Source organism: Leucopleurus acutus, assembly GCF_964270905.1.
Source record: "Leucopleurus acutus genome assembly, chromosome: X".
NCBI classification, from domain to species: domain Eukaryota; kingdom Metazoa; phylum Chordata; class Mammalia; order Artiodactyla; family Delphinidae; genus Leucopleurus; species Leucopleurus acutus.
Window position 1 is genome coordinate 93,855,213 of NC_139148.1, and position 27,370 is coordinate 93,882,582.

The 27,370-nt window shown below is 40.7% G+C and overlaps 1 protein-coding gene across 1 annotated transcript in view; it reads left to right on the plus strand.

Annotated features, from left to right (window-relative positions):
* MID2 (midline 2) overlaps positions 1-27,370 on the plus strand; it is a 103,633-nt gene that overhangs the window by 55,102 nt on the left and 21,161 nt on the right. Inside the window, exon 4 of the mRNA XM_082864260.1 lies at positions 26,361-26,468. Within this exon, the coding sequence (XP_082720386.1) occupies positions 26,361-26,468 (108 nt within the window). The remainder of the gene's footprint in view (positions 1-26,360; positions 26,469-27,370) is intronic.

The window sequence follows — 27,370 nt, forward strand, 5'->3', positions numbered from 1 at the left end:
TTTTTCTAGATTCCACATATATGCATTAATATACGATATTTGTTTTTCTCTTTCTGACTTACTTCACTCTGTAAGATAGACTCTAGGTCCATCCATGTCTCTACAAATGACCCAATTTCATTCCTTTTTATGGCTGAGTAGTATTCCATTGTATATATATACCACATCTTCTTTATCCATTCGTCTGTCGATGGGCATTTAGATTGCTTCCATGACCTGGCTATTGTAAATAGTGCTGCAATGAACATTGGGGTGCATGTGTCTTTCTTTTTTTTTTTTGTAATTTATTTTTTTCTCAGTTCCCCATTTTTTTCACACACACACACTGTATTTTATTTTTACAAGACATATATAAACTGACACCAAGCATTGTAAATGGATGACCACAACAAAAGCAACAATGATTGCAATTACCAAACACGAAACACACTCATACTATGTCATAATATTGACATTCAGTCCAGTAATCCTCCACTGTAACCGCTCCTTTACTTCGCAGTGAAAATTGATTTGTGTATTTTTTGCCTCTGAGTCCTTGTGGGACTTTTTTTTATTCAAACAGAAAGTCACAAAAATTATAATCATCCTCATCGGTTCACTCAGTCCCATGTAATTATTTTTTTTTCATCTTAATCTTTGTTAGCACGTTTATGAATTCATCAGTTTTCCATTAGAGTTCTGAAAACGCTTATTCATTCAGTTCAGCAGTATAGTCAGTTACCAGAAACCTGTACTTGTCAGAGTCTTTTCCATGAATTCCTTGAAGATGAAACCCTTTTATAGGAACATTTTTGCAAAAGCATCAGAGTACACCCAGAACTGTCTGTAAATGACAAAAGACTTAAAAATGACCATGGTTAACAATTTGATGAAAGTTAATAATGCAATTGACAAGGAAATTTAGTTATTTCTGAGATATACATTTTAAAGTAATAACTAGAATTATGACTTATAACATTATACCAGAACATATAAGATTTTTAGAAATTTCATGTAATGTCTGAAACATTTATATTAACATATTTCCATACAAATAACCCAAAGAAAGTTTAGTATTAGTTGGTTTTATGTTTGTTTTTTTATACTGCAGGCTCTTATTAGTCATCAATTTTATACACATTAGTATATACATGTCAATCCCAATCGCCCAATTCACCACACCACCATCCCCACCCCACTGTGATTTTCCCCCCGTGGTGTCCATATGTTTGTTCTCTACATCTGTGTCTCAAGTTCTGCCCTGCAAACCGATTCATCTGTACCATTTTTATAGGTTCCACATACATGTGTTAATATATGATATTTGTTTTTCTCTTTCTGACTTACTTCACTCTGTATGACAGGCTCTAGATCCATCCACATCTCAACAAATGACTCAATTTCGTTCCTTTTTATGGCTGAGTAATATTCCATTGTATATATGTGCCACATCTTCTTTATCCATGATAGTTTCATTTTGATTTCATTAATTTAACTTTTCAAAAATGAAATCCTTCCTTCTGTGTCCTTTTAGTTTATTTTATTGTCCTTGACCAGTTTGTTAACTTGAAAAATTAATTCATTTATTTTTCATCTTTATTCATTTTCCTGAGTAGAGCTTTAAGTGTACCCTGTAGATTTTGTTACTGTGTGCCTTTTCATTCTTTTCTATAAAATCAAGAATTTCAGTTTTAATTTCCTCTTTGATTCCAAAATTGTTTAGGTATATGTTTCTTAATTTCCAAGTATTTAAACATTCAGGAATTCATATTCTTGTTGTTTTCTTCTTATTTTACAGGATTATAATCAGAGAAGGTAGACTATAAAATCTTTTTAAAATGTATCTGTATTATGTTCTTTGTGGTGAAGAACATGATGAATTGTAAATGTCCCATGAATAGAAGAGAGGAATGTATATTTTCTGTAGGGTGCAAAGATCTACATGTAACTATTTTTTAAAATTATTTAAATTATTTAAAATTATTTTTGGCTGTGTTGGGTCTTCGTTGCTGCACACAGACTTCCTCTAGTTGCAGCTAGCAGGGGCTACTCTTCATTGTGGAGCACGGGCTTCTCATTGCTGTGGCTTCTCTTGTTGCGGAGCATGGGCCCTAGGCATGCGGACTTCAGCAGTTGCAGCATGTGGGCTCAGTAGTTGTGGCTCGTGGGCTCTAGAGCGCAAGCTCAGTAGTTGTGGAACACAGGCTTAGTTGCTCTGTGGCATGTGGGATCTTCCCGGACCACGGCTCAAGTCCGTGTCCCCTGCATTGGCGGGCGGACTCTTAACCACTGTGTAAACAGGGTAGCCCACATTGTTTTACTGATATTTTTTTCCCATATTCTCTATGTCATTGATTATTTTTTAGTCTGAAACCTACTTATTTCATCTGTCTGCTTCACACTGTAACTGTATATTTTCCCCTTGTCATTTCTCCTATTTTTAAGAATATTTGTTTCCTAGAAGTGCAACGGACAGGTTTTTTTCTGACAGTTTAAAGGAAAGGCGCATCTTTAAAGTTATTAATACATATTGTCAACATTCTCTGTTCACCAAGGCAATTTACACTCCCACCAGAAATGTACAAGGGAGCATATGGGGCTTTCCTGTGTTTTCCTCTACCATACTGTTACAGAATGCTACTGAATTCAGTCAACTCCACCTAGCCTTTTTGGTCTTCTTTATAAGAGAAGAATCATTGGATGCCAAGCAGTAGTTAAGAGCAGGAGCTCCCACAGGATTAGGGTTAGGGCTGACAAAACTGACATGTCATCCAATAGGCCTACTAACTCCTGTTGCAAGGAAGACTGTTGAGTCTCTGGGGTTTGGGTTGTTTCCATACAGAACGAGGTCAGAGAAATCAAAAGCAGTTGTGAGTAAGCAATTAAATATCCCCATGTTGGTCCTTAAGTAGTTTTCTTCACAATTCCTGCCGCCCCTGCATCCCCCAGCTTTCTCACTCTCTTTGTTCTGCCCAGTGATGACTTTTTCTTCTCTCCAATATCTTTCAAAACTTGTTTTGACACTGGGACACTGAAATTCACAATGCTTTCTTTTTTTTATTTATTTATTTTTACATCTTTACTGGAGTATAATTGCTTTACAATGGTGTGTTAGTTTCTGCTTTATAACAAAGTGAATCAGCTATACATATACATATGTTCCCATATCTCTTCCCTTTTGCGTCTCCCTCCCTCCCACCCTCCCTATCCCAAACCTCTAAGTGGTCAGAAAGCACCGAGCTGATCTCCGTGCTCTGCGGCTGCTTCCCACTAGCTATCTACCTTACGTTTGGTAGTGTATATTTGTCCATGCCACTCTCTCGCTTTGTCACAGCTTACCCTTCCCCCTCCCCATACCCTCAAGTCCATTCTCTAGTAGGTCTGTGTCTTTATTCCTGTCTTACCCCTAGGTTCTTCATGACATTTTTTTCTTAGATTCCATATATATGTGTTAGCATATGGTATTTGTCTTTCTCTTTCTGACTTACTTCACTCTGTATGATAGACTCTAGGTCCATCCACCTCACTACAAATAACTCAATTTCGTTTCATTTTATGGCTGAGTAATATTCCATTGTATATATGTGCCACATCTTCTTTATCCATTCATCTGATGATGGACACTTAGGTTGCTTCCATCTCCTGGCTATTGTAAATAGAGCTGCAATGAACATTTTGGTACATGATTCTTTTTGCATTATGGTTTTCTCAGGGTATATGCCCAGTAGTGGGATTGTTGGGTTATATTAGTTCTATTTGTAGTTTTTTAAGGAACCTCCATACTGTTCTCCATAGTGGCTGTCCAATTCACATTCCCACCAGCAGTGCAAGAGTGTTCCCTTTTCTCCACACCCTCTCCAGCATTTATTGTTTCTAGATTTTTTGATGATGGCCATTCTGACCGGTGTGAGATGATTTGCATTTCTTTAATGATTAATGATGTTGAACATTCTTTCACGTGTTTGTTGGCAGTCTGTATATCTTCTTTGGAGAAATGTCTATTTAGGTCTTCTGCCCATTTTTGGATTGGGTTGTGTGTTTTTTTGTTATTGAGCTGCATGAGCTGCTTGTAAATTTTGGAGATTAATCCTTTGTCAGTTGCTTCATTTGCAAATATTTTCTCCCATTCTGAGGGCTGTCTTTTGGTCTTGTTTATGGTTTCTTTTGCTGTGCAAAAGCTTTGAAGTTTCATTAGGTCCCATTTGTTTATTTTTGTTTTTATTTCCATTTCTCTAGGAGGTGGGTCAGAAAGGATCTTGCTGTGATTTATGTCATAGAGTGTTCTGCCTATGTTTTCCTCTAAGAGTTTGATAGTTTCTGGCCTTACATTTAGCTCTTTAATCCATTTTGAGCTTATTTTTGTGTATGGTGTTAGGGAGTGATCTAATCTCATATTTTTACATGTACCTGTCCAGTTTTCCCAGCACCACTTATTGAAGAGGCTGTCCTTTCTCCACTGTACATTCCTGCCTCCTTTATCAAAGATAAGGTGACCATATATGCGTGGGTTTATCTCTGGGCTTTCTGTCCTGTTCCGTTGATCTATCTTTCTGTTTTTGTGCCAGTACCATACTGTCTTGATTACTGTAGCTTTGTAGTATAGTCTGAAGTCAGGAGCCTGATTCCTCCAGCTCCGCTTTTCGTTCTCAAGATTGCTTTGGCTATTCGGGGTCTTTTGTGTTTCCATACAAATTGTGAAATTTTTTGTTCTAGTTCTGTGAAAAATGCCAGTGGTAGTTTGATAGGGATTGCATTGAATCTGTAGATTGCTTTGGGTAATAGAGTCATTTTCACAATGTTGATTCTTCCAATCTAAGAACATGGTATATCTCTCCATCTATTTGTATCATTTTTAATTTCTTTCATCAGTGTCTTATAGTTTTCTGAGTACAGGTCTTTTACCTCCTTAGGTAGGGTTATTCCTAGATATTTTATTCTTTGTGTTGCAACGGTTAATGGGAGTGTTTTCTTGATTTCACTTTCATATTTTTCATCATTAGTGTATAGGAATGCCAGAGATTTCTGTGCATTAATTTTGTATCCTGCTACTTTACCAAATTCATTGATTAGCTCTAGTAGTTTTCTGGTAGCATCTTCAGGATTCTCTATGTATAGTATCATGTCATCTGCAAACAGTGACAGCTTTACTTCTTCTTTTCCGATTTGGATGCCTTTTATTTCCTTTTCTTCTCTGATTGCTGTGGCTAAAACTTCCAAATCTATGTTGAATAAGAGTGGTGAGAGTGGGCAACCTTGTCTTGTTCCTGATCTTAGTGGAAATGCTTTCAGTTTTTCACCATTGAGGACGATGTTGGCTGTGGGTTTGTCATATATGGCCTTTATTATGTTGAGGAAAGTTCCCTCTATGCCTACTTTCTGCAGGGTTTTTATCATAAATGGGTGTTGAATTTTGTTGAAAGCTTTCTCTGCATCTATTGAGATGACCATATGGTATTTCTCCTTCAATTTGTTAACATGGTGTATCACATCGATTGATTTGCATATATTGAAGAATCCTTGCATTCCTGGAATAAACCCCACTTTATCCTGGTGTATGATCCTCTTAATGTGCTGTTGGATTCTGCTTGCTAGTATTTTGTTGAGGATTTTTGCATGTATGTTCATCACTGATATTGGCCTGTAGTTTTCATTCTTTGTGACATCCTTGTCTGGTTTTGGTATCAGGGTGATGGTGGCCTCGTAGAATGAGTTTGGGAGTGTTCCTCCCTCTGCTATGTTTTGGAAGAGTTTGAGAAGGATAGGTGTTAGCTCTTCTCTAAATGTTTGATAGAATTCGCCTGTGAAGCCATCTGGTCCTGGGCTTTTGTTTGTTGCAAGATTTTTAATCACAGTTTCAATTTCAGTGCTTGTGATTGGTCCGTTCATATTTTCTATTTCTTCCTGATTCAGTCTTGGTAGGTTGTGCCTTTCTAAGAATTTGTCCATTTCTTCCAGGTTGTCCATTTTATTGGCATAGAGTTGCTTGTAGTAATCTCTCATGATCTTTTGTATTTCTGCAGGGTCACTTGTTACTTCTTTTTCATTTCTAATTCTATTGATTTGAGTCTTCTCCCTTTTTTTCTTGATGAGTCTGGCTAATGGTTTGTCAATTTTGTTTATCTTCTCAAAAACCAGCTTTTACTTTTATTGATCTTTGCTATAGTTTCCTTCATTTCTTTTTCATTTATTTCTGATCTGATCTTTATGATTTCTTTCCTTCTGCTAACTTTGGGGTTTTTTTGTTCTTTCTCTAATTGCTTTAGGTGCAAGGTTAGGTTGTTTATTCGAGATATTTCCTGTTTCTTAAGGTAGGATTGTATTGCTATAAACTTCCCTCTTAGAACTGCTTTTGCTGCATCCCATAGGTTTTGGGTCGTCGTGTCTCTATTGTCATTTGTTTCTGGGTATGTTTTGATTTCCTCTTTGATTTCTTCAGTGATCACTTCGTTATTGAATAATGTATTGTTTAGCCTCCATGTGTTTGTATTTTTTACAAATCTTTTACTGTAATTGATATCTAGTCTCATAGCATTGTGGTCGGAAAAGTTACTTGATACAAGTTCAATCTTCTTATATTTACCCAGGCTTGATTTGTGACCCAAGATATGATCTATCCTGGAGAATGTTCCAAGAGCACTTGAGAAAAATGTGTATTCGTTGTTTTTGGATGCAATGTCCTATAAATATCAATTAAGTCCATCTTGTTTAATGTATCATTTAAAGCTTGTGTTTCCTTAATTTATTTTCATTTTGGATGATCTGTCCATTGGTGAAAGTGGGGTGTTAAAGTCCCTTTCTATGAATGTGTTACTGTCGATTTCCCCTTTTATGGCTGTTAGTATTTGCCTTATGTATTGAGGTGCTCCTATGTTGGGTGCATAAATATTTCCAATTGTTATATCTTCTTCTTGGATCGATCCCTTGATCATTATGTAGTGTCCTTCTTTGTCTCTTCTTATAGTCTTTATTTTAAAGTCTATTTTGTCTGATATGAGAATTGCTACTCCAGCTTTCTTTTGGTTTCCATGTGCATGGAATATCTTTTTCCATTCCATCCCCTTACTTTCAGTCTGTATGTGTCTCTAGGTCTGAAGTGCGTCTCTTGTAGACAGCATATATATGGGTCTTGTTTTTGTATCCATTCAGCCAGTCTGTGTCTTTTGGTGCGAGCATTTAGTCCATTTACATTTAAGGTAATTATCGATATGTATGTTCCTATTCCCATTTTCTTCATTGTTTTGGGTTTGTTATTATAGGTCTTTTCCTTCTCTTGTGTTTCTTGCCTAGAGAAGATCCTTTAGCATTTGTTGTAAAGCTGGTTTGGTGGTGCTGAACTCTCTCAGCTTTTGCTTGTCTGTAAAGGTTTTAATTTCTCCATCAAATCTGAATGAGATCCTTGCTGGGTAGAGTCATCTTGGTTGTAGGGTTTTCTCCTTCATCACTTTAAATATGTCCTGCCAGTCCCTTCTGGCTTGCAGAGTTTCTGCTGAAACATCAGCTGTTAACCTTATGGGGATTCCCTCGTGTGTTATTTGTTGTTTTTCCCTTGCTGCTTTTAATATGTTTTCTTTGTATTTAATTTTTGACAGTTTGATTAATATGTGTCTTGGCGTATTTCTCCTTGGATTTATCCTGTATGGGACTCTTTGTGCTTCCTGGACTTGATTAACTATTTCCTTTCCCATATTAGGGAAGTTTTCAACTATAATCTCTTCAAATATTTTCTCAGTCCCTTTCTTTTTCTCTTCTTCTTCTTCTGGGACCCCTATAATTCCAATGTTGGGGCATTTAATGTTGTCCCAGAAGTCTCTGAGACTGTCCTCTGTTCTTTTCATTCTTTTTTCTTTATTCTGCTCTGCAGTAGTTATTTCCACTATTTTATGTTCCAGGTCACTTATCTGTTCTTCTGCCTCAGTTATTCTGCTATTGATCCCTTCTAGAGTATTTTTAATTTCATTTATTATGTTGTTCATTGTTGCTTGTTTCATCTTTAGTTCTTCTAGGTCCTTGTTAAATGTTTCTTGCATTTTCTCTATTCTATTTCCATGATTTTGGATCATCTTTACTATCATTATTCTGAATTCTTTTTCAGGTAGACTGCCTATTTCCTCTTCATTTGTTAGGTCTGGTTGGTTTTTATCTTGCTCCTTCATCTGCTGTGTGTTTTTCTGTCTTCTCATTTTTCTTATCTTACTCCTTTTTGCAGGCTGCAGGTTCATAGTTCATAGTTCATAGTTCCCGTTGTTTTTGGTGTCTGTCCCCAGTGGCTGAAGTTGGTTCAGTGGGTTGTGTAGGCTTCCTGGTGGAGGCGACTAGTGCCTATGTTCTAGTGGATGAGCCTGGATCTTGTCTTTCTGGTGGGCAGGTCCACATCTGGTGGTGTGTTTTGGGGTGTCTATGGACTTATTATGATTTTAGGCAGCCTCTCTGCTAATGGGTGGGGTTGTGTTCCTGTCTTGCTAGTTGTTTGGCGTAGGGTGTCCAGCACTGTAGCTTGCTGGTCGTTGAGTGAAGCTTGGTGTTGGTGTTGAGATGGAGATCTCTGGGAGATTTTCGCCATTTGATATTACGTGGAGCTAGAAGGTCTCTTGTGGACCAGTGTCCTGAAGTTGGCTCTCCCACCTTAGAGGCAAAGCACTGACTCCTGGCTGCAGCACCAAGAGCCTTTCATACACATGGCTCAGAATAAAAGGGAGAAAAAGTAGAAAGAAAGAAAGGAAGGAAGGGAGGGAGGGAGGGAGGGAAAGAAAGGAGGAAAGAAAGAAAGAGGATAAAAGAAAATAAAATAAAGATAAAATAAAATTATTAAAATAAAAAATAATTATTAAGAAAAAAATTTTTTGAAAAAGTAAAAAAAAAAAAAAAATGGATGGATAGAACCCTAGGACAAATGGTGAAAGCAAAGCTATACAGACAAAATCTCACACAGAAGCATACACATACACACTCACAAAAACAGAAAAAGGGGAAAAAATAATAAATCTTGCTCTCAAAGTCCACCTCCTCAATTTGGGATGATTCGTTGTCTATTCAGGTGTTCCGCAGATGCAGGGTACATCAAGTTGATTGTGGAGCTTTAATCCGCTGCTCCTGAGGCTGCTGGGAGAGATTTCCCTTTCTCTTCTTTGTTCGCACAGCTCTCGGGGTTCAGCTTTGGATTTGGCCCCGCCTCTGCATGTAGGTCGCTGGAGCGCGTCTGTTCTTTGCTCAGACAGGACGGGGTTAAAGGAGCCGCTGATTCGGGGGCTCTGGCTCACTCAGGCCGGGGGGAGGGAGGGGCACAGAATGCGGGGTGAGCCTGCGGTGGCAGATGCCAGCGGGACGTTGCACCAGCCTGAGGCACGCCATGCGTTCTCCCTGGGAAGTTGTCCCTGGATCCCGGGACCCTGGCAGTGGTGGGCTGCACAGGCTCCCTGGAAGGGGGGTGTGGATAGTGACCTGTGCTCGCACACAGGCTTCTTGGTGGCGGCAGCATCGGCCTTAGCATCTCATGCCTGTCTCTGGGGTCCGCATTGTTAGCCGCGGCTCGCGCCCGTCTCTGGAACTCCTTTAAGCAGCGCTCTTAATCCCCGCTCCTTGCGCACCAGGAAACAAAGAGGGAAGAAAAAGTCCCTTGCCTCTTCGGCAGGTCCAGACTTTTCCCCGTACTCCCTCCCGGCCAGCCGTGGCACACTAACTCCCTGCAGTCTGTGTTCAAGCCACCAACCCCAGTCCTCTCCCTGTGCTCCAACTGAAGCCCGAGCCTCAGCTCCCAGCCCCGCCCGCCCTGGTGGGCGAGCAGACAAGCCTCTCGGGCTGGTGAGGGCCGGTCAGCACCGATCCTCTGTGCGGGAATCTCTCCGCTTTGCCCTCTGCACCACTGTTGCTGTGCTCTCCTCCGTGGCTCTGAAGCTTACCTTCTCCATCACCCGCAGTCTCCGCCCACGAAGGGGCTTCTAGTGTGTGGAAACCTTTCCTCCTTCATGGCTCCCTCCCACTGGTGCAGGTCCCGTCCCTATTCTTTTTTCTCTGTTTATTGTTTTTTCTTTTGCCCTACCCAGGTACGTGGGGAGTTTCTTGCCTTTTGGGAGGTCAGAGGTCTTCTGCCAGCATTCAGTAGGTGTTTTGTAGGAGTTGTTCCACGTGTAGATGCATTTCTGATGTATCACTGTTGGGCCCCCAGGAATTACTTCTTCTCATCTCTTGCCATGTCTGAGTTCTTCCACAATGCTTTCTTAATGCATGAAAACTGCTGTACAGAGATTTGCATTTTCAAAAAATACATACATTTCTGAAAACAGAATTTTAAGGGTCAATAATTTAAGTGGAAAGAGTACATGGTACTGATGGGGTCTTCCATTTTTTTACACCATGAAACAGCAGTATTTAATTATTCATTAGAAATATACATGTCCTTTGAAAAATCGGTATTAAATTCCTCTTCGTAAAGTATCTGATTCAAAGAAATCAACTGTAAAAGCATGTTTTTTACATAATTGGGAAAATTTAAATATGGAACAAGCACTAGGTGAATGATATTAAGGAATTATTTTAGTCATTGTGATTGTGCAATAAAATATCCTTTTATTTTTGAGATGCAAACTGAAGTATTTAAAGGGTAGAATAATATAATGTCGTAGATTTGCTTTAAAATACTCCAGCAAAAAAGGGAAATAAATCAAACAAGTATAACAAAATGTTGATGGCTTTTGCAGCTGGGGGGTGGGTACATGAGGTTTTTATCTAGAGGATGTCTAGCTTTAAATATGCTTAGAAAATTTCATAATAAAATGTTTACAATGGTAATAGTGATGTATGTTCACTGCAACCAGTAAAACAATGCTAAAATGAATAAGGAAAACATTTTAATTTTCCCTACCCTCTCTCCAGTCAGAGTCACAGCCTAGCTTATTTTCTGTCTGCTGAATCCATTTCTATCAAAGTCCTATATCCCCCCTCTTGGGACTAGCCCAGTTTTCTCCCATGCCCACTTTATCTTCCTTTTTTTTGGTCACATTGTTTGAAGCTCCTCAGTGAGGTGAATGTGACAACAGGGAAAGATCCAGGTGCAAGAAGTAAACCACATTACTATCTAAAGACAGACCACAAGAATTGGCTGCTTGTGGATGCATCCTTCCTTAGAAAATGCAGTTGGAATCTGGTGCTGGAGATGTGAGATTTGAACTCTAAGGGATCTTAGAAGTAACTGAATAAGTTAGTTCATTGTTCAAATAAGGCCAACCCAGCCCTTTAGGTTCTAGATGAGATTAAGAAGAATGAGAGAATGGAAATAACTTCCGAGTAATAATTGAAGCCTTTAAATGACTTGGGAACACATTCATATGTGCACCATACACACCTACATGTTTTAAATTCCAAAACTATCTCAAGTAACCAACAGAAGATTACAGAAATATCAGCTGTAAATGATAAGCCATCAAGAGTTGAAATGCCAGTCATCCTATTTTTACAGTAATATAAATAAGTATAGACATAAACCTAAGACTGAATTTCAGCTTTCTGGGAAAGAAGTACTGCATATTTCCAGTCTAGAGTAGCAAGTAGGGGTGTGGGAGGAGTGGGAAAGGGAATCAATATTTATTTAACTCCTGCTATGTTCCGGGTTCTGCACTAAGGCTGTTATCTCTATTTTCTCATTTGGTTTTTAGAACAATCGGTGGGATAGGGGACAGTGCTTCTGTTTTACTTGCTGGAAAGATGGGCTCAGAGATGTTAAGTAACTTGTCTGAGGTCACTCAGCTTATAAGTGTTAAAGCTAGAATTCAGACTCAGACCTGCTTGACTAAATCCAGAGCTTTTTCCAGTCTACTTTTTGCCTCCCGGGAGAAAAAGGTGCTGAGAAGAAATGGCACCTTAGCACATGAAAACCCTCAAAAAGAAAAAGAGGAAGGGTGCTTTTTCTCTCTAGTTATAGCTACAAAGAGAGTGATCAAAGAGCAGGATTTCTTTGATGGTTAGAATGAAACACGGGGAATCTGAAGGAGCCCTGGCTTTGAAATTAGAAAACCTAATTTGGGTTGTAATTCCATTGCTTCGTAGTTTATATGACTTTGATAACTCACTTTACCTCTCTGGATCTCAGTGTCCTCATCTATAAAATGCAGACAGTAATGCCTGCCCTAGCAATCTTGTAAGGTTGTTATGAAGATCAAATGTAGAGATCAAATATACCTGAAAGCAGTCTCTAGTCTAAACCAAAACAACTACACAGCTATATTAACTACACAACCGTAACTAATGATTTCCTTGGTTATAGTAACATTGTATTAAGATGATCAGCTCTTTGGAATTTCCCAGCAAGTCCTTCTTGCTTCTCCTTTTCTTTGTATTTTCTCTAGGAGCTACTGGTCTTCCCAAAGTGAGAAACTGAGCCCTGAGCCCTAGGCGGAAAGTAAAGACCCGAAGTAAATCACATTCTGTGCCCCCTTATACCGTCACTATTTATGTATGGGTGAATCAGGTTAAGGGCAACATCAAGGGCAGACTTATAAGGGAAAAGAAGCTCCCAAAAGGTAGCCTTTTGTCTGAGCAAGTGTGAGGTTGGGGGACACAGACCTACCTGCTTTGTCCTAGTGAAGGTGGAGAGAGATTATGAATAACAGGAATTATACACACACAAGCACATATGCAAACACTCACACATATGTGAACCTCAGGGGCTTTTCACCATAAGGCAATGCCCAACAGGATAGAGTCCCTAGATGTAACCTAGGGCCATCGCTGATTCCAGTAATACTTGCATAATACCATACTTTTTGTTCATATTTTTGACAACTGCCTCTCATCTTTCCTCATCAATACCACAGGCAGGCTAACCGGTGAATCCCTGCTCTGTAGAGCAGGGATTGTGTGTGGGAAGGTGCATATTCATCAATGCATTAACAATGCATTAACAAGTATTTTAATGAGCCTCCAAGGTATAGTGCTCTACTATGCTTGGAGCTCAGAGTACAGGACAGATGGGGTCCTCTCCCTTAGGGAGCACCACAGAGGAAACTGAAACAGAATGTAATTACGGTATTATATTTTTGTAAGTGAGGGAATGTGTTAACTTTCTTGCTTACACCCCTATTTCTTCGAGACCCACCCTAATATCTTTTGGGCTCTGAGCCTGGGGAATTGTGTTAATTATGAGGGAGCCCAGAGCAGAAAAACAGAGAATAACAAGCTTGAGCCAGCCAAATTCCTTTCCAGCCAAAGATGTGAAATGTAATCAGTGTTTTGTCAGAAATCAGCACTTGATCTCCTTTCTGGCATCAGCCTTCTGCTCTGAATGGAGGGGGAAGGTGATGGTCTGGCTCCTGGTAGGAAGAGAGACCATTTTATTTTCAGATGCAGGGTGAACTCTGTCCACCAGTGTGGAGGTAACTACATTTGGGCATGAGATCTAGATGCTTAGGTGTGGGAAGAAGAATAAGAAAAGGGACATGGTAATCTCAGAGAAAAGCAAATCGTGACCCAGTATGTTCCAGAAAGCAAAAAATATGCAGAAACTGAATAAAAATAAACCAGATGATAAAACAGTGCTTGCTTGTTTGTTCGGCAGAAAACCCTAGAAGATATAGTGGTTTTAGCAATAGTAGTCACTGTCATCACCATCATCAGAGCAGTAGTAGTAAAACAACAACAACAACAACAACTATTTGACTACCTATTATATATCAGAAAATGTATTAGGTGCTTTATTTCTGTTGCTTAATCTAATAAGCATGTACAAAACCCTATGAGGCTAGATACTAGTATCATCCTAATTTACAGAATAGGAAACTTAGGCTGCTTGCCCAAGACCAGACAGAGCTAGGAGGCTAACCTGAGGCTAACATCAAAGCCCATTCTTTTAACAAATTTCAGTTTGGCTTTTGGTTCAGTAAAGATAAACCCCTACCCCAGGACACCCAGGGATCCTTCCCAGCGAGTGCCCGCATATGTGTGTGTGTGTGTGAGTGTGTGTGTGTGTGTGTGTGTGAGTGTGTGTGTGTGCGTGTGTGTGCGCACACGCTCTCTCTCAGTCTCTCTCCATCCCCAACCCCATCCCCACCAAGATAGCCTGACCAAGAGCTCTCCTCAGGACCCCTTTATCTCCTTGCGCTTTCCTACATAGAAACTCCTTAGCTCTGGTCTCTGTCCTGGCTCATGAGGCAGTCAGGACCCCTGGAAATACGTTCTCAAGGCATCTTTGTTACCTACTCACAGAACTGGACTTTTTTTCTGGGGTCCTTTTTCACTGATGCTCTTGTACAGAATTTTTCAGGTCCGTGTCCTGAGGCTCTTTCCTGGTGCTTCTCTGTCTTCTTTCCCTACCCCCCAACTCCTCCACCCTCCGCAGCTTAGAAAGCAATATAGGCTCTTCTTCAGCTCTTTTCACTCTTCCGCTTGGGCCCTTGCTCTTTCTAGTGACCATCTTCCTTTTCTGAACATGGATCCAGTGTTTTTTTTCCTTTTGTCATCTGAAGTCCCCTGTCTCATAAAGAATGACTTATTTCTCAGAATTATGGCTTCCCTGACCTTAGCTGTCAGAGTGTGAATTTCCTTGGCTCTCGCAGTAGATTCCTTGTTCTGTATGTATATAGGAAGTATCAGGATACCAAAGCCATCTCCCAGAAACAAAGGTCTTGGGGAGGGATGCTTATGTCAGACTTGAGTACAAAGTAGGGCTAAGTGCTCCCCACGGTCTAGTCTGAGGCTAAAGAAGGCATAATCTTTCATTGGCTCGCCCTGCTCTCTTTCTCTTACATAGTTCTGTGGTTGTGAAAGGCAGTTAAAAGGAGGACTTGGGGAAAAGCCCTAGACTCGGAATCAGGAAACCTGGTTTCTGATACTGGCTCCGCCGCCGCCCACTAGCTGCATGACCTTGGGCAGAGTGGCCAGTGCATCACGTTACACTGCCTGCTTCGCTGTATTAGAATTACCTGATTCTGTTTTGTGTCCTTCATTGGACTATAAGCTTCTTAAAGGCAGTGGCCATGACCACGCCATATTCATTTCGGAAACCGCAATTCCTAACTGGTCTCTCTGACTCATGCTGTCCCCCCTCTAATCCATCTTCCACATTGTTGTGGGAATGATCTTTATAAATGCAAAGCCCACATGTCACTCCCCTACCACAAACCCTTCAATGGTTCTCCATCACCATTAAGATAAAGATTTATAAGACATATCTTGATCTGGACCCTACCTACCTCTAGCATGTGCTTTTTACTACCTGCACTTTATAATTTGTTCATTCATTCCACAGATATTTAAGCATATTTCTGCCTTGGGCCGGGCATTGGGAACACAGTGTGAACATGGCCCCTGCCCTCACAGAACTTCCACTCCTCCCCTTTTCTCCTGGCTGACTACTACTTGTCTTTTAAGACTCAGCTCAGGCATCACCTCCTCCAGGGAGCCATCACACATGCTCTGTACTTCTCTCTCTCTCCTTACCCCGTGTACCTGGAACACCCTATGCATGCTTCTGTCATAGCACTTCTATGTACTGATCTGTCTCCCCACCAGACTGCAAACTCTGAGAGCGGGTACTGTGTCCTATCAACTTTTTTATACCCAGCACATGGCTTGGTACACAATAGGTATTGAGAAAGGATAACTGAATAAACAGTACCCTCTGGTGGCTGACTGTTGTAAGTATAATCTTTTATGCATCATAAGGTGAGTAAAGCACAGCCGATTATCCAGAGGAGGTAACTTTTTCTTTCTTTTAACATTGGGTGAAGAACCATTTCAGAGTATGTGATCTCCTAGCACCCAGGTTGTTATTCCGATATCTTTCCAAATCTTCCAATAATGCAGCAAACAATATGTAAATGATAGAACAAAATTACCATTTTGAGTAATTATGTAAAAAGAAAACGTTAAGGGAAACTTGTCTCATGTAATGAAGAAATGTAATCTAGTATACAGTTTTGCATTTGTCCTTTATTTCAGGGCCAAAATACTCACATTCATTCATTAATTCAACAGATATTTGTTGAGTACCCACAGTGTGCCAGGCATTATTCTAGGTGTAGTGAACAAAACAAAGTCCTTAACTTTAAGAAGCTTACATTCTAGTTTGGGGGAGACACACAATAAACGAATATATTTTTATTAGAGGTTATAAGTGTTATGGATAAATATAAACCAGGGTGCGAAGTGGAGTATGAGATGAGATGCCATTTGAGCAAAGGCCTGAAGACATATTAGTTATAACTTCAGAAAAATACATAAATGTTGGTTCACCAGACCTGCCTAAATCATTGTGGGACATCTAGAGTTTTCTTTCTTTCTTTTTCTTTTAAATTTTGAAATAAGTTTAAGCTCATATAGAAGTTGCTAAAATAAACCTAAGTGTCCATCGACAGATGAATGGATAAAGAAGATGTGGCACAGATATACAGTGGAATATTACTCAGCCATAAAAAGAAACGAAACTGAGTTATTTGTAGTGAGGTGGATGGACCTAGAGTCTGTCATACAGAGTGAAGTCAGAAAGAGAAAAACAAATACCGTATGCTAACACATATATATATATATGGAATCTAAAAAAAAAAAATGGTTCTGATGAACCTAGGGGCAGGACAGGAATAAAGATACAGACATAGAGAATGGGCTTGAGAACGCGGGGTGGGGGAGGGTAAGCTGGGACAAAGTGAGAGAGTAGCATTGACATATATACACTACCAGATGTAAAAGAGATAGCTAGTGGGAAGCAGCCGCATAGCACAGGGAGATCACCTCAGTGCTTTGTGACCGCCTAGAGGGGTGGCATAGGGAGGGTGGGAGGGAGGGAGATGCAGGAAGGAAGAGATGTGGGAACATATGTATATGTATAACTGATTCACTTTGTTATACAGCAGAAACTAACACACCATTGTAAAGCAATTGTACTCCAATAAGATATGTTAAAATAAGTAAGTTCCTGTATCAAAAAGGGAACTGTAAAAGATCATTAAAATCTAGCAATTTAAAAATAAAAAAAATAATTTAAAAAACTAAAGAAAAGAATTTTCTAAAATAATAGAGTTCCAACATACCATTCATCTCCTCTTCCCCAGTGTTAACATCTTTCATAACCATGTAACTATCGCAATTAGGAAATTGTCATTGGTACAATATTCTACTAAGCAAACTACAGACCTCATTCAAATTTCACCAGTTTTTACATGTACTCAAACTTTGGGGGATGGGGGAGTATGTGTATTTCCATGAATTTTATCCCATGTATAGATTCGTGTAATCACCACTATCATCAGAACAATACAGTTTCATCACCCCCAAAAACCTCTGGGGTGCAAACTCTTTGTCGTCACATCTGCCCCCTGGCAACCACTGATCTGCTCTTCATCACTATGTAACTTGTAGAATATTATATAAATGGAATCATACTTTATGTGACATATTATGATTTGCTTATGCCACTCATCATAATGCCTCTGAGATACATTTAAGTTGTGTGTATCAATAGTTTTAAAAAATTTTATTGTTGATGTTCCACAATTTGTTTATTCATGCCTCCACTGAAGAGCATTTCAGTTGTTTTTGGCTAATACAAATAAAGCTGTTATAAACATTCATGCAAGTTTTTTGTGTGTTTAGACATACATGTTCATATTTCTAGGGTAAATACACAAGGGTGAGATCTAGAGAGTTTTATATCTTCAGAGGGGGTTATAAGCAAGTGCTGTGCTTCACAAAAGAAGCAGTAGAGTAGGAAGAACACTGGATGGGGAGTTAAAGGATCTTGCTCCAGCCTTGCCCTGTCATTGATCAGTAATATGATGTTGGGTAAGCCCTTCTCCTCTCTAGGCCTCATATTTCTTTCTTTTCTTTTTTTTTTTTTTTTGCGGTACGCGGGCCTCTCACTGTTGTGGCCTCTCCCATTGCGGAGCACAGGCTCCGGACGCGCAGGCTCAGCGGCCATGGCTCACGGACCCAGCCGCTCCGCCGCATGTGGGATCCTCCCGGACCGGGGCACAAACCCACGTCCCCTGCATCGGCAGGCGGACTCTCAACCACTGCGCCACCAGGGAAGCCCTAGGCCTCATATTTCTATCTGTAAAGTGAGGAGCTAGGAATTGATGATTTCTTCAGTCTTTTTAAGATCTGACAGTTCGGTGGTTCTGAAGAGACAGAAAGGAGGTTTCTGCCTCACATAGGATTTATAGCTATATATATAGAATCCCAGGTGCAAACCTAGATTATGCCTCTCCTACTTCTTGCGTGTTCTAAACAGCAACCTTGTGTGGAAAGAGAATATGGGGGAGAAAGTAACTAACCCTAAGGCTACCAAGGTTTGGGGGTCTGATCCCTGAGGAGAAGGGACTCCAAAGCCAACAAAGAATTGCCGCATGGCACAGGGCCATTCCTAAGGCATGTATGTGGAGCAAATTGTCCTCTCTGTTGCCAAAACTTTTGTTAGTTAAACTCAGGGTGAAATAAATATGGAATACGTGTATGTGTTGATACACATGTGTGTGCATTATATATTCTAAATGTTACATTATATGCATTTTTATACTATATATTATTTTCAAAATCAGGAGGGAATTACACAAAATGTTTGTAATAGTTAATTCAAAGGAATGTGATTATCTTGAGAGGCAACTCTGAGAGGAAAAGAAGTATGTTTATGAACACATTTTCTCTGTCTCTGTTTCTCTCTCTCTCTCTCTCTCACACGCGTGCGCGCGCGCACGCACACTCTCACACACACACACACACGCACGCTGGTTAAATCACAGACAAGAGCCAGGCTGCCGGAGAGCAAATGCTGGCTCTGCCATTTACTAGTTATATGTATGACCTTTGGGCAAATTACATAACCTCTGCGTTTCTCAGTTTATTTTGTAAAATGGCAATGATAACAACAGTGCCAACTTCATAGGGTAAGTGGGAGAAGTAAATGAGTTAAAATATATGAAGCAATTAGAACAGCACCTAGCACATCATAAGCACCCACAAGCTGACAGGAAACGTGTCTGTCAGTCGATGTCCATGTCTGTCTCGAGGCCTCCCACAGCACGGATCCCTGGGCCCAATACGCTAGGGTTCTTACACTTCAAGAGATGGCCTGGCTGCTACCTCCTCAGCCACACTACTTTTCTAGTGTGTGTGATCCACATCCTAGATGGGAGTGATCCACTCCCATCCCCCACCTACCTCTACCCTGCAACCCCTCATCTACTCCTCTGCCAAAAAATTAAACTTAAGCACTGAGGCAGTAGGTTGCTTAACTATGCCTCAGGAATTCTTCATTTTTTTGTCTCCTAAGCTGCAGTTACTCCAGTACAGGGGACTCAAAATCCTATTAATAGTTTTACATGTCCCCCAGTCTGTTAAGTGACCCCCTCCCTCCAAATCCAATGAAACAGATAAAATTCATAAAAACAGCCCTACTTCATTTAGTTATTTTTATGTAAAGCTGGCAGAATCATCTTTGAAATGTTGCAGTGTTTTGCTCTGGAAGATGAAAAAGAAGGTAGTCTCGTCTTCCTCTTCCTGTTATACATTTGAACCTTCCTTATACGAAGGGCTGCGGAGGTGGTGGTGTGTGTGATGGTGTCCTTTAAAGTGTGATCTGGATCAACACCTTAGCTTAGATGCTGCCACAGTAAGTGCAACATCTGTATCATAAACATCATGGTTTCTTTTCCCCCCCGGCTTTATTGACATATAACATTGTGTTTTAATTGACATATATCACATATAATTGACATATAATATATAACATTGACATATAACTGACAGAAAACATTGTGTAAGTTTAAGGCGTACAATGCGATGATTTGATATGCTAATATATCACAAGATTACCACAATAAGTTTAATTAATACATTCCTCACCTTACATAGTTACCTGTGTGTGTGTGTGGTGAGAATATTTAAGATCCACTCTCATAGCAACTTTCAAGTATACAATATAGTCTTGTTAAGTATAATCAAGGAATCTAAAAAAAAACCTGAACTCATAGAAACAGAGAGAACATTGTGTTTTCTTGACTGCATCCTTACGAGAGTAATGAATTCTTTGCAGCTCAGCAAGGTGACAGAGTTGTTCGTAACAATTCCTTGATAATCCGTCAGATGTTCAATTTACCTCTCACTTTTCCTTCTCATCTCCTTTGCACAGAAGGTGGCTGCGTGTAGAATGAAGCCCTCAGCCTCTTTTCTCTGACATTTTGGAGTCTGAGAAGGTGGGGCAGTGGTCACCTGGGTGCTCCTGGGCAAGAATGGGAAGTGAGAAATGTGTTGTGCCCTTCCACTTCTTGGAATACTATGCCTGCTTTTTCTCTCCACCTTGTTCTCAGCTAAGATGGTTAAGGTGTTACTATGGCATTAAGATCCAGACATTTAATCCAGGTACGTTCAAAGACTCCAAATGACAGTGCAGCTTTCCATAATATATCTGCAGTCTCCGTTTCTAGCCTTATTTCCCTCCCTTGCATCTGTCAGGCTGATCTGCTCTACCCAAACACGTTCTTTGCTTTCCTGCCTGTGTTTTCGCTCATGCTATTTATAGTATTCTCTCTGCCTGGAATTCTCTCCCCATAAACCTCATCCTTCAAGACCAGCTCAGCTACATGAAACCTTCCCTAATCCCCTGATTGTCCTTTTCCACAGGCCAAATTATTTTCCCTTCTCTATGCTCTCCTAGAGCTGTGTTTGTATTCTATTGCTTGTTCTGCTATTCGTTAAATTGTAATTAGCTGAATTCACGCTCATCTTTTGCACTAGACTATAAGTGCCTTGAAGGCAGAAGCTGAGTCTTTTTCATCATTTTGGTCCCACTCAGGAACCCTTGTATGTGGTGTGGGCACTCAATAAGTGTTTGTTGAAATAAAAACATTTCCAAATGATCTTTAATGCTGGCATTTCAAAATCTCCTAGGTGGAAGGGGAAGATCTATTTGGGCAGAAGGTTTCAGGAAATAATCATTTATTTATTTATTTTACTTTTGGTTGCACTGGGTCTTCGTTGCTTCGTGCGGGCTTTCTCTAGTTGTGGTGAGCGGGGGCTACTCTTTTTTTTTTTTTTTTGCTGGGGGCTACTCTTCGTTGCGGTGCACGGGCTTCTCATTGCGGTGGCTTCTCTCGTTGTGGAGCGCGGGCTCTAGGCGCGCGGGCTTCAGTAGCTGTGGCACATGGGCTTCAGTAGTTGTGGCTCATCAGCTCTAGAGCGCAGGCTCAGTAGTTGTGGCGCACCGGCTTAGTTGCTCCGCGGCATGTGGGATCTTCCCGGACCAGGCATTGAACCCGTGTCCCCTGCATAGGCAGGCAGATTCTTAACCACTGCGTCACCAGGGAAGTCCAGGAAATAAACTAAGCTGGCATTGATCTTTTAGAGTGGAGTACACTAAGATGGAGATGCGGAGGAGGAGTTCTATTACCATGTAAATAAATTGCAGTTGAGTCTGGGTAGAGGGCTCATCCACTATTTCATACATATTGTTCCACCTGAACATGAAATCTCAGTTCCTCCTGAACTCCAGTGCGGTGCTCTGCAGGACTGATGGACGTGACTGAGCTGAGGGGAAGGTATGAGTGGTGAAGTTTCTCCTGGGGGTGGGCTGGAGGGAAGGCTGATGAACTTAAAACCCAGAGATAAAAGACCTATAGAATGAGTGTATGGGACATCTCCCAAGAAACTATGAAATAAGCTCTCTAAAAGAAGGGAAGGGTAAAAGGTTAGTCCATTTACATTTCAATAGGGAACAGGAACAATGACCAACATAACTTTTTGCAGTCTCTTAAACCTTGGCAACTTGTGGCTTTTGTGAGCCCCTATGTATTGATTTCCTTGTAGTGACCAGCAAGAAAATCCTTCAAATAGGGAAAGTGTGTCTTCGTGTCAGAGAAGGATGGAAATTGGGGAAGACTAGGTCTGACTGGGTTTAATCTTTGGGCTGGGAGGTAGGAAAGAACTACAGGAAATAGAGTAGGGTGGGCAGTTGGAAAGAAACAGGAGAGTCAAATTCTTGCTGCCTTTGGGAGGAAAGAAGAGAGCACAGAGCAGAAAAGATCTGGAGCTTAACAGGAAGGCCCATGTTCCCTAGTGCTTAGGCCTTGGTAGACTGGTGCTCAGACTCAGTCTTAAACATCAGAAACTGCCCTTCCTTTACACAAATAGGTTGCCAAGATTACTGTAATGGTATTTTCAGGGAGGATAGATGTTTCCACAGACATAAAGCCATTTAGGCAAACCCACTAATCTAAACCAAAGAACAAACTTCAAATAAAAATCTTGAGTCTTCCACAAACCACCAACCAACTAACCAATGAACCAACCAACAGATCAACCGACCAAGAATGCTTATCAATATAAACCCAGTTGTTTTCAGCTGACAGTTAATAAGCAAGTGAAATACCTCACTGCATTTTCAAAGAAAACTGCAAACATGGAAAATACCAGGGCTTTCAAGTGCCTTCCAAGCAATTTGAGATGTTTTATTCACATCATGAAGACAGATTTTCCCTGGAGTATTTCCTGTTCAGAAAACACTTAAGGACCCTGCTCTTTTGGGCTGCTTCTTGACATGGAAAGATTTTAATGTCACTGCTTTAACTTTAGTTTGGGATTTTGCCTCTTCAGCCAACTTTCTGCTCTACTAGTTGCATCTGGCTGTTTTATCTTGCCTGATGCAACTGTCCAAACCCCACCCAAGCTCCCTCACTTCAACCTACATTTTCTCTACAAAATGCATTTACTATAGTATATTTTCTAATGTTTGCCATTCCTATTTTGATTTTTCATTTTGCTAAATCCATCAGTAAATGTTTCTTATGTGTTTGTTATGTTTAAGGCATTGTGTCTGTTACAGTGGGAGAAACAAAGTGTCATAAAACCTTTCCTCAAGGAGCTTGCTGTCTAATTGAAGATTTTCAAGCAAGGGGGTGCGTCTCGTATTTGACCGTTCCTTTCAGTTCCTGTTACCCTCCTCGGCTAGGCCCTGTTCACATCACAATAGCCTCCTAAATTGTCCCCATGCTTACTGTTACCCCCAGTCACATTAAGCTCAGTTCATCTTCTTAAAAAATTTAATTATAGTCATTCTCCCACCATCTTACCCTCTCCCCCCCTTCCCAAATTTTCAAAGATACCATATTGTCTAAAGAGTAGGGTTCAATCTCATTCGCTTGGCTCAAAATTTCCCTCCTTCTCACCTTTTAAATCTGAGTCCTGTCCATCTCCAAGGCTCAATTCAAGTCCCACTTCATTCAAGCGTCTTTTCTCCACTTCCCCACTGAGAGTGATCTTTCCCTTCAATTTCTGTAGATTGTAGCCTTCACCACCCATTGATATTTCACTTATGCTAACTTGACTTGTTTGCTTTATATGTATGAGGCTTTCCCCCATAAAACTGGCCAAGGAACCAATAAGCTGAAGCCCTTATCACCCTTTGTACTGCACATTTATGAGGGCAGGGCCTGAGCATAATGCATTGCACACAAGAGGTGATTAATACATGGTTGATGATGAAGACGGTGATGATTTTCCCTGGTTTCAGGGTGTAGGGTGGATTATGGGGGGCGGTTACAAAGGAAAGATTCTAGAGGCAGGGGGATGAATTAATGAGGCTTTTACAATAATAGTCCAAAAAGATGGTAAGGGCTTCAATTTATTGTTTCCTTGGCCCAGAGCCTCATTGTATTACGAGAAGAACTTTAGTGAGATTGAAAAGAAAAGGAGGGTAGGACTCTGGCAGGACTGCTGTGAATTTATGTGGGGGATGAGGGAGAAGTAGGTAACTGAACCTGAGCAAGTGCAATAATGATAGTAGAAATAACCAAACAGAGGAAATCAGAGGTGGGAGCTGGATTTAGAGGGAAAGTGATGAGTTTGTTTTTAGAGATACTGAGTTTAGGGTAACTTGAGTAACCAAGTGGACATGTCTGGCAAGCAGTGAGATACTGCCCCCCGTTCAATTCAATGCAACAAATATTTACTGAACGCAGACCACATGTCAGTCACTGTGCTGGAGGTATCATCAAATACGACACAGCCCCTGGCCTCTGGAACTCACGTTTGATCAGGGAAGACAAACTAATAAATTCCTGTAACGTAGTAAATGGTATAATAGAATTATATGTAAAGTACTATGGGAATATAAATAGGGAACCAACTGTCTCCAAGCAGATGAGAAAAAGTTTCAGAAGTGATGATCTTTGAGCTGGGCTTGGAAAGATAAGTAGAACTTTGTTCAACAAACAAATAATGAAGTGACTTTCCAAGTGAAAGGAGAGTCTTGAGCAAAGGCACAAGACATGGTTGTGCATGGCCTTCTAGGGGAACAACAGGTAGTCTGAAAAGACTAAACAGAATGGGATGACAAAATAAAGATGGATGGTGCAGAAGAAGTAATGATAGTCAGGAACTGAAGACAGGATTCTGTTACACTACACTGGAGAGGCAGTTTAGTGTGATGGTTAAAGGTGTGGACTCTTAAAGTCAGACTCCGTGGGTTCACATCCCATCTCTGCCACTTACTAGGCGTGTGGCCTTGAGCAAGTCACTTAGTCTCTCTGTGCTCAGGTTTCCTCATCTGTAAAATGGGGCTAATGTTACGTCCTTCATACGGTTGTTTTGATGATTGAGAGAGCTAGTATACAAACTGATTAGGGCAATGCCTGGCATGTAGTGAGTGTTATGTCAAGGTTAGTCCAAGGGCTGAATTATAAGAAACAAGGCACCATACCACTGTGTACTATACCATCAGCAGCCTCAAGAGGAAACTATAAATGGGAACTAAGTCTCCAGATAGTCTAAGCACAGATCCAGGGAGCACTAGATGAATCTCTTATTCTCACATGAGTGGGAGTTCTTTGAGAGGGTGATATTATCTGCTTTGGAAAGGTAGATCCAATTTAGGGAGAGAGTGAGGAGTCTGAGAAGACAAACTAGAATGGCCTGAGTGGGACTGTTCATTCAGGACAAATGGAAGCTCTCATTGTGGCATTTGCCCCTTGGAAAGTGGAAATAAAACAAAACAAGGTTGAAATTCGGCAAGCATATTTTATTTCAGTTAGGTAAGAAACAGAAAATTGGCCAGCAGGGACCTTAGAGAGTGAGAGAGGACGCAGCAGGGTGCAGCGACAGGTATTTTGCTGGGCTTGGGAGTATGTAAAGGAGCCCTTTGAAGAGGGCTAGCCATTGGAAATGCAGCCCTACCTTGCTAATGAAGCACATCTGGCCACTTGAGTTTTGGTGCTCTCAAGTAACCCATTGTCTATTCCTCGGCTTTTTAGAGCTCTACTCGAGTGATCCTTGAATAGACTCTTGGAATGATTGTGCTTCCCTGTGTGACTGCTGCTGAAATGGAACTGAACCTTGTCCGCCCACCTCGCCAGCCAAGGGGTTTCCCTTGACACGTCTTGGTTTGAATACTGGTCTCACCACGTCCCAGCTGTGCAATCTTGAGCAAGTTGCTGAAATTCTCTTAACCTCAGTTTTCACATCTGTGAAATGGAAATAAGAATAGCTCCTATATTATAAAGTGGTTCTGATAATTATATGAAATAATTTATCTATCAATATAAAGTAATTGACACATTAAATGCTTAAAAGATGTAAGTTCTTTTCCCCTTCCTTTCCTTTTACACTTAGGCAGCCCAAAGATCCTCTGCCCTCATTTTAGCCCAGCTGGGGACTTCACATCATCTAATGTCAACAGTAATAGAGATGGGCAGAAGGACAAGTCAGTACATGGGAAGACAATGAAGAATGGTGGCTTTTTTTTTCACCCCCTACCCTGACTTGGCAGTAAAGATATTTTGATATAGCCAGTATCCCCAAGTAGGAAAGGTATTCAGATACTGGACAGCCAAAGTGAGAAATATCTACTAAGACATGATGACAACTATGTGAAAATATATCTACACAATCATATATTTAATGTGAAGATATAGCTATGCATTCATATATTTTAAAATGGAAACATTTTCTATATTTTAGAAAGGAACAAGGAAAACTGAACACACTTTTGTTAGGATGATACAAATATGTTGTTGTAATGTTATCTTAATATTCTTGTGCCTGTGGAGAGGGGTCCTCTTTCCCTGATGTACTTAAATCTCCTTACCCTCTTTCCAAAAGAACAGTAGGAGGACAGGGTGCTGGAGTAAAGGGAATTTCACAGTGGGAATAATATGCCCCCATCTCATCTGTCCTTCTGCCCAGCCTCCATTAACCATCATGATCTACCAGAGGCCGGAGAGCTTCCTATCTGTGGTGCTTCAATGCCCTTGCATCATTAATATCATCATCTCTACCCTTCTTCTAGGAGTGGATCTTATGAGGGAGGTATGGAAGAAGTTATGCATGTTTAGCTATCAGTCCGAACCTTTGAGAGCCCGCAGTGGACAAAGGCAGAAATCACTGTGTAACACTCTGGACTTTCTTGGCAGGTGAATACTGCTATGCATGAGGCAAAACTTATGGAAGAATGTGACGAATTGGTAGAGATCATCCAGCAGAGGAAGCAAATGATTGCTGTCAAAATCAAAGAGACAAAGGTAAAGCACAGCAGTTCAGTGAGGCCAAGGCCAAGTTGACTTTACAAATGTCCAAGCTTCAAACCAATGGTTCCAGTTTGAACTTGGATCATGAAAGCAAGAAGAAATGAGGTTTTAGGGAGATGGGCAAAGAAGAAGCAATATTTTGGCCTAGTGCTATGAATTCAGTCAAAATGATGGCAGTTCTGGGGTGTTGGAAACGTTCTATATCATGACCTGGTTGGTAGTTACATGGGTGTGTGTATATGCAAAAAATCATGGAGTTGTACACTTCAGATTTGGGTGCTTTACTGTGTGTATGGTATAAGTCAATACAAAAAGAAAACAAAGTAATGGTAGAAATGTGGACCAGAATTACAGAAGGATCATGACTGCCATTGTAAGGACTTCGGGCTTAATCTGAAAGGCATTAGGAAATCATCCTAGTTTCTTAGGAAGGGAGAAGACTGATAGATACGGCAGAAGTGTGCAGTGTAGATCAGAATGGGATGATACTGAAGTCAGGCAAGCATGTTATGAGGCTTATGGAATGATCCTTGGCATGAGTTGATGAAGGCCTAACCAGGGAAGTGGTAGCACAAACGGAAGGGAAGAGCATAGCAGGCATTGCTAGCAGGGAAATGATGGGAATCATCGACTGATTAGATATAAAAGATGAAGGAGAGAGAGAGAAGACTTCCAGGCTTTTAGCATGGGAACTGAAGAATCGTGGTCAAGAAGCTCAGGTGTGAGCCTCTATGCAGCTCTATGGTTTTACGCTTGCTGGTCTGCTGGTCAGTACAGTGATTGTGAGCTCATGCTGTGTGTACAGTGTGAGAAGTTATGAGAGCCTGGAGTGATAGCCATTACTTTGTGCCGTGCTGGGTGGTTCCAACTAACACAGGAACTGAAGTGTCCGAGAA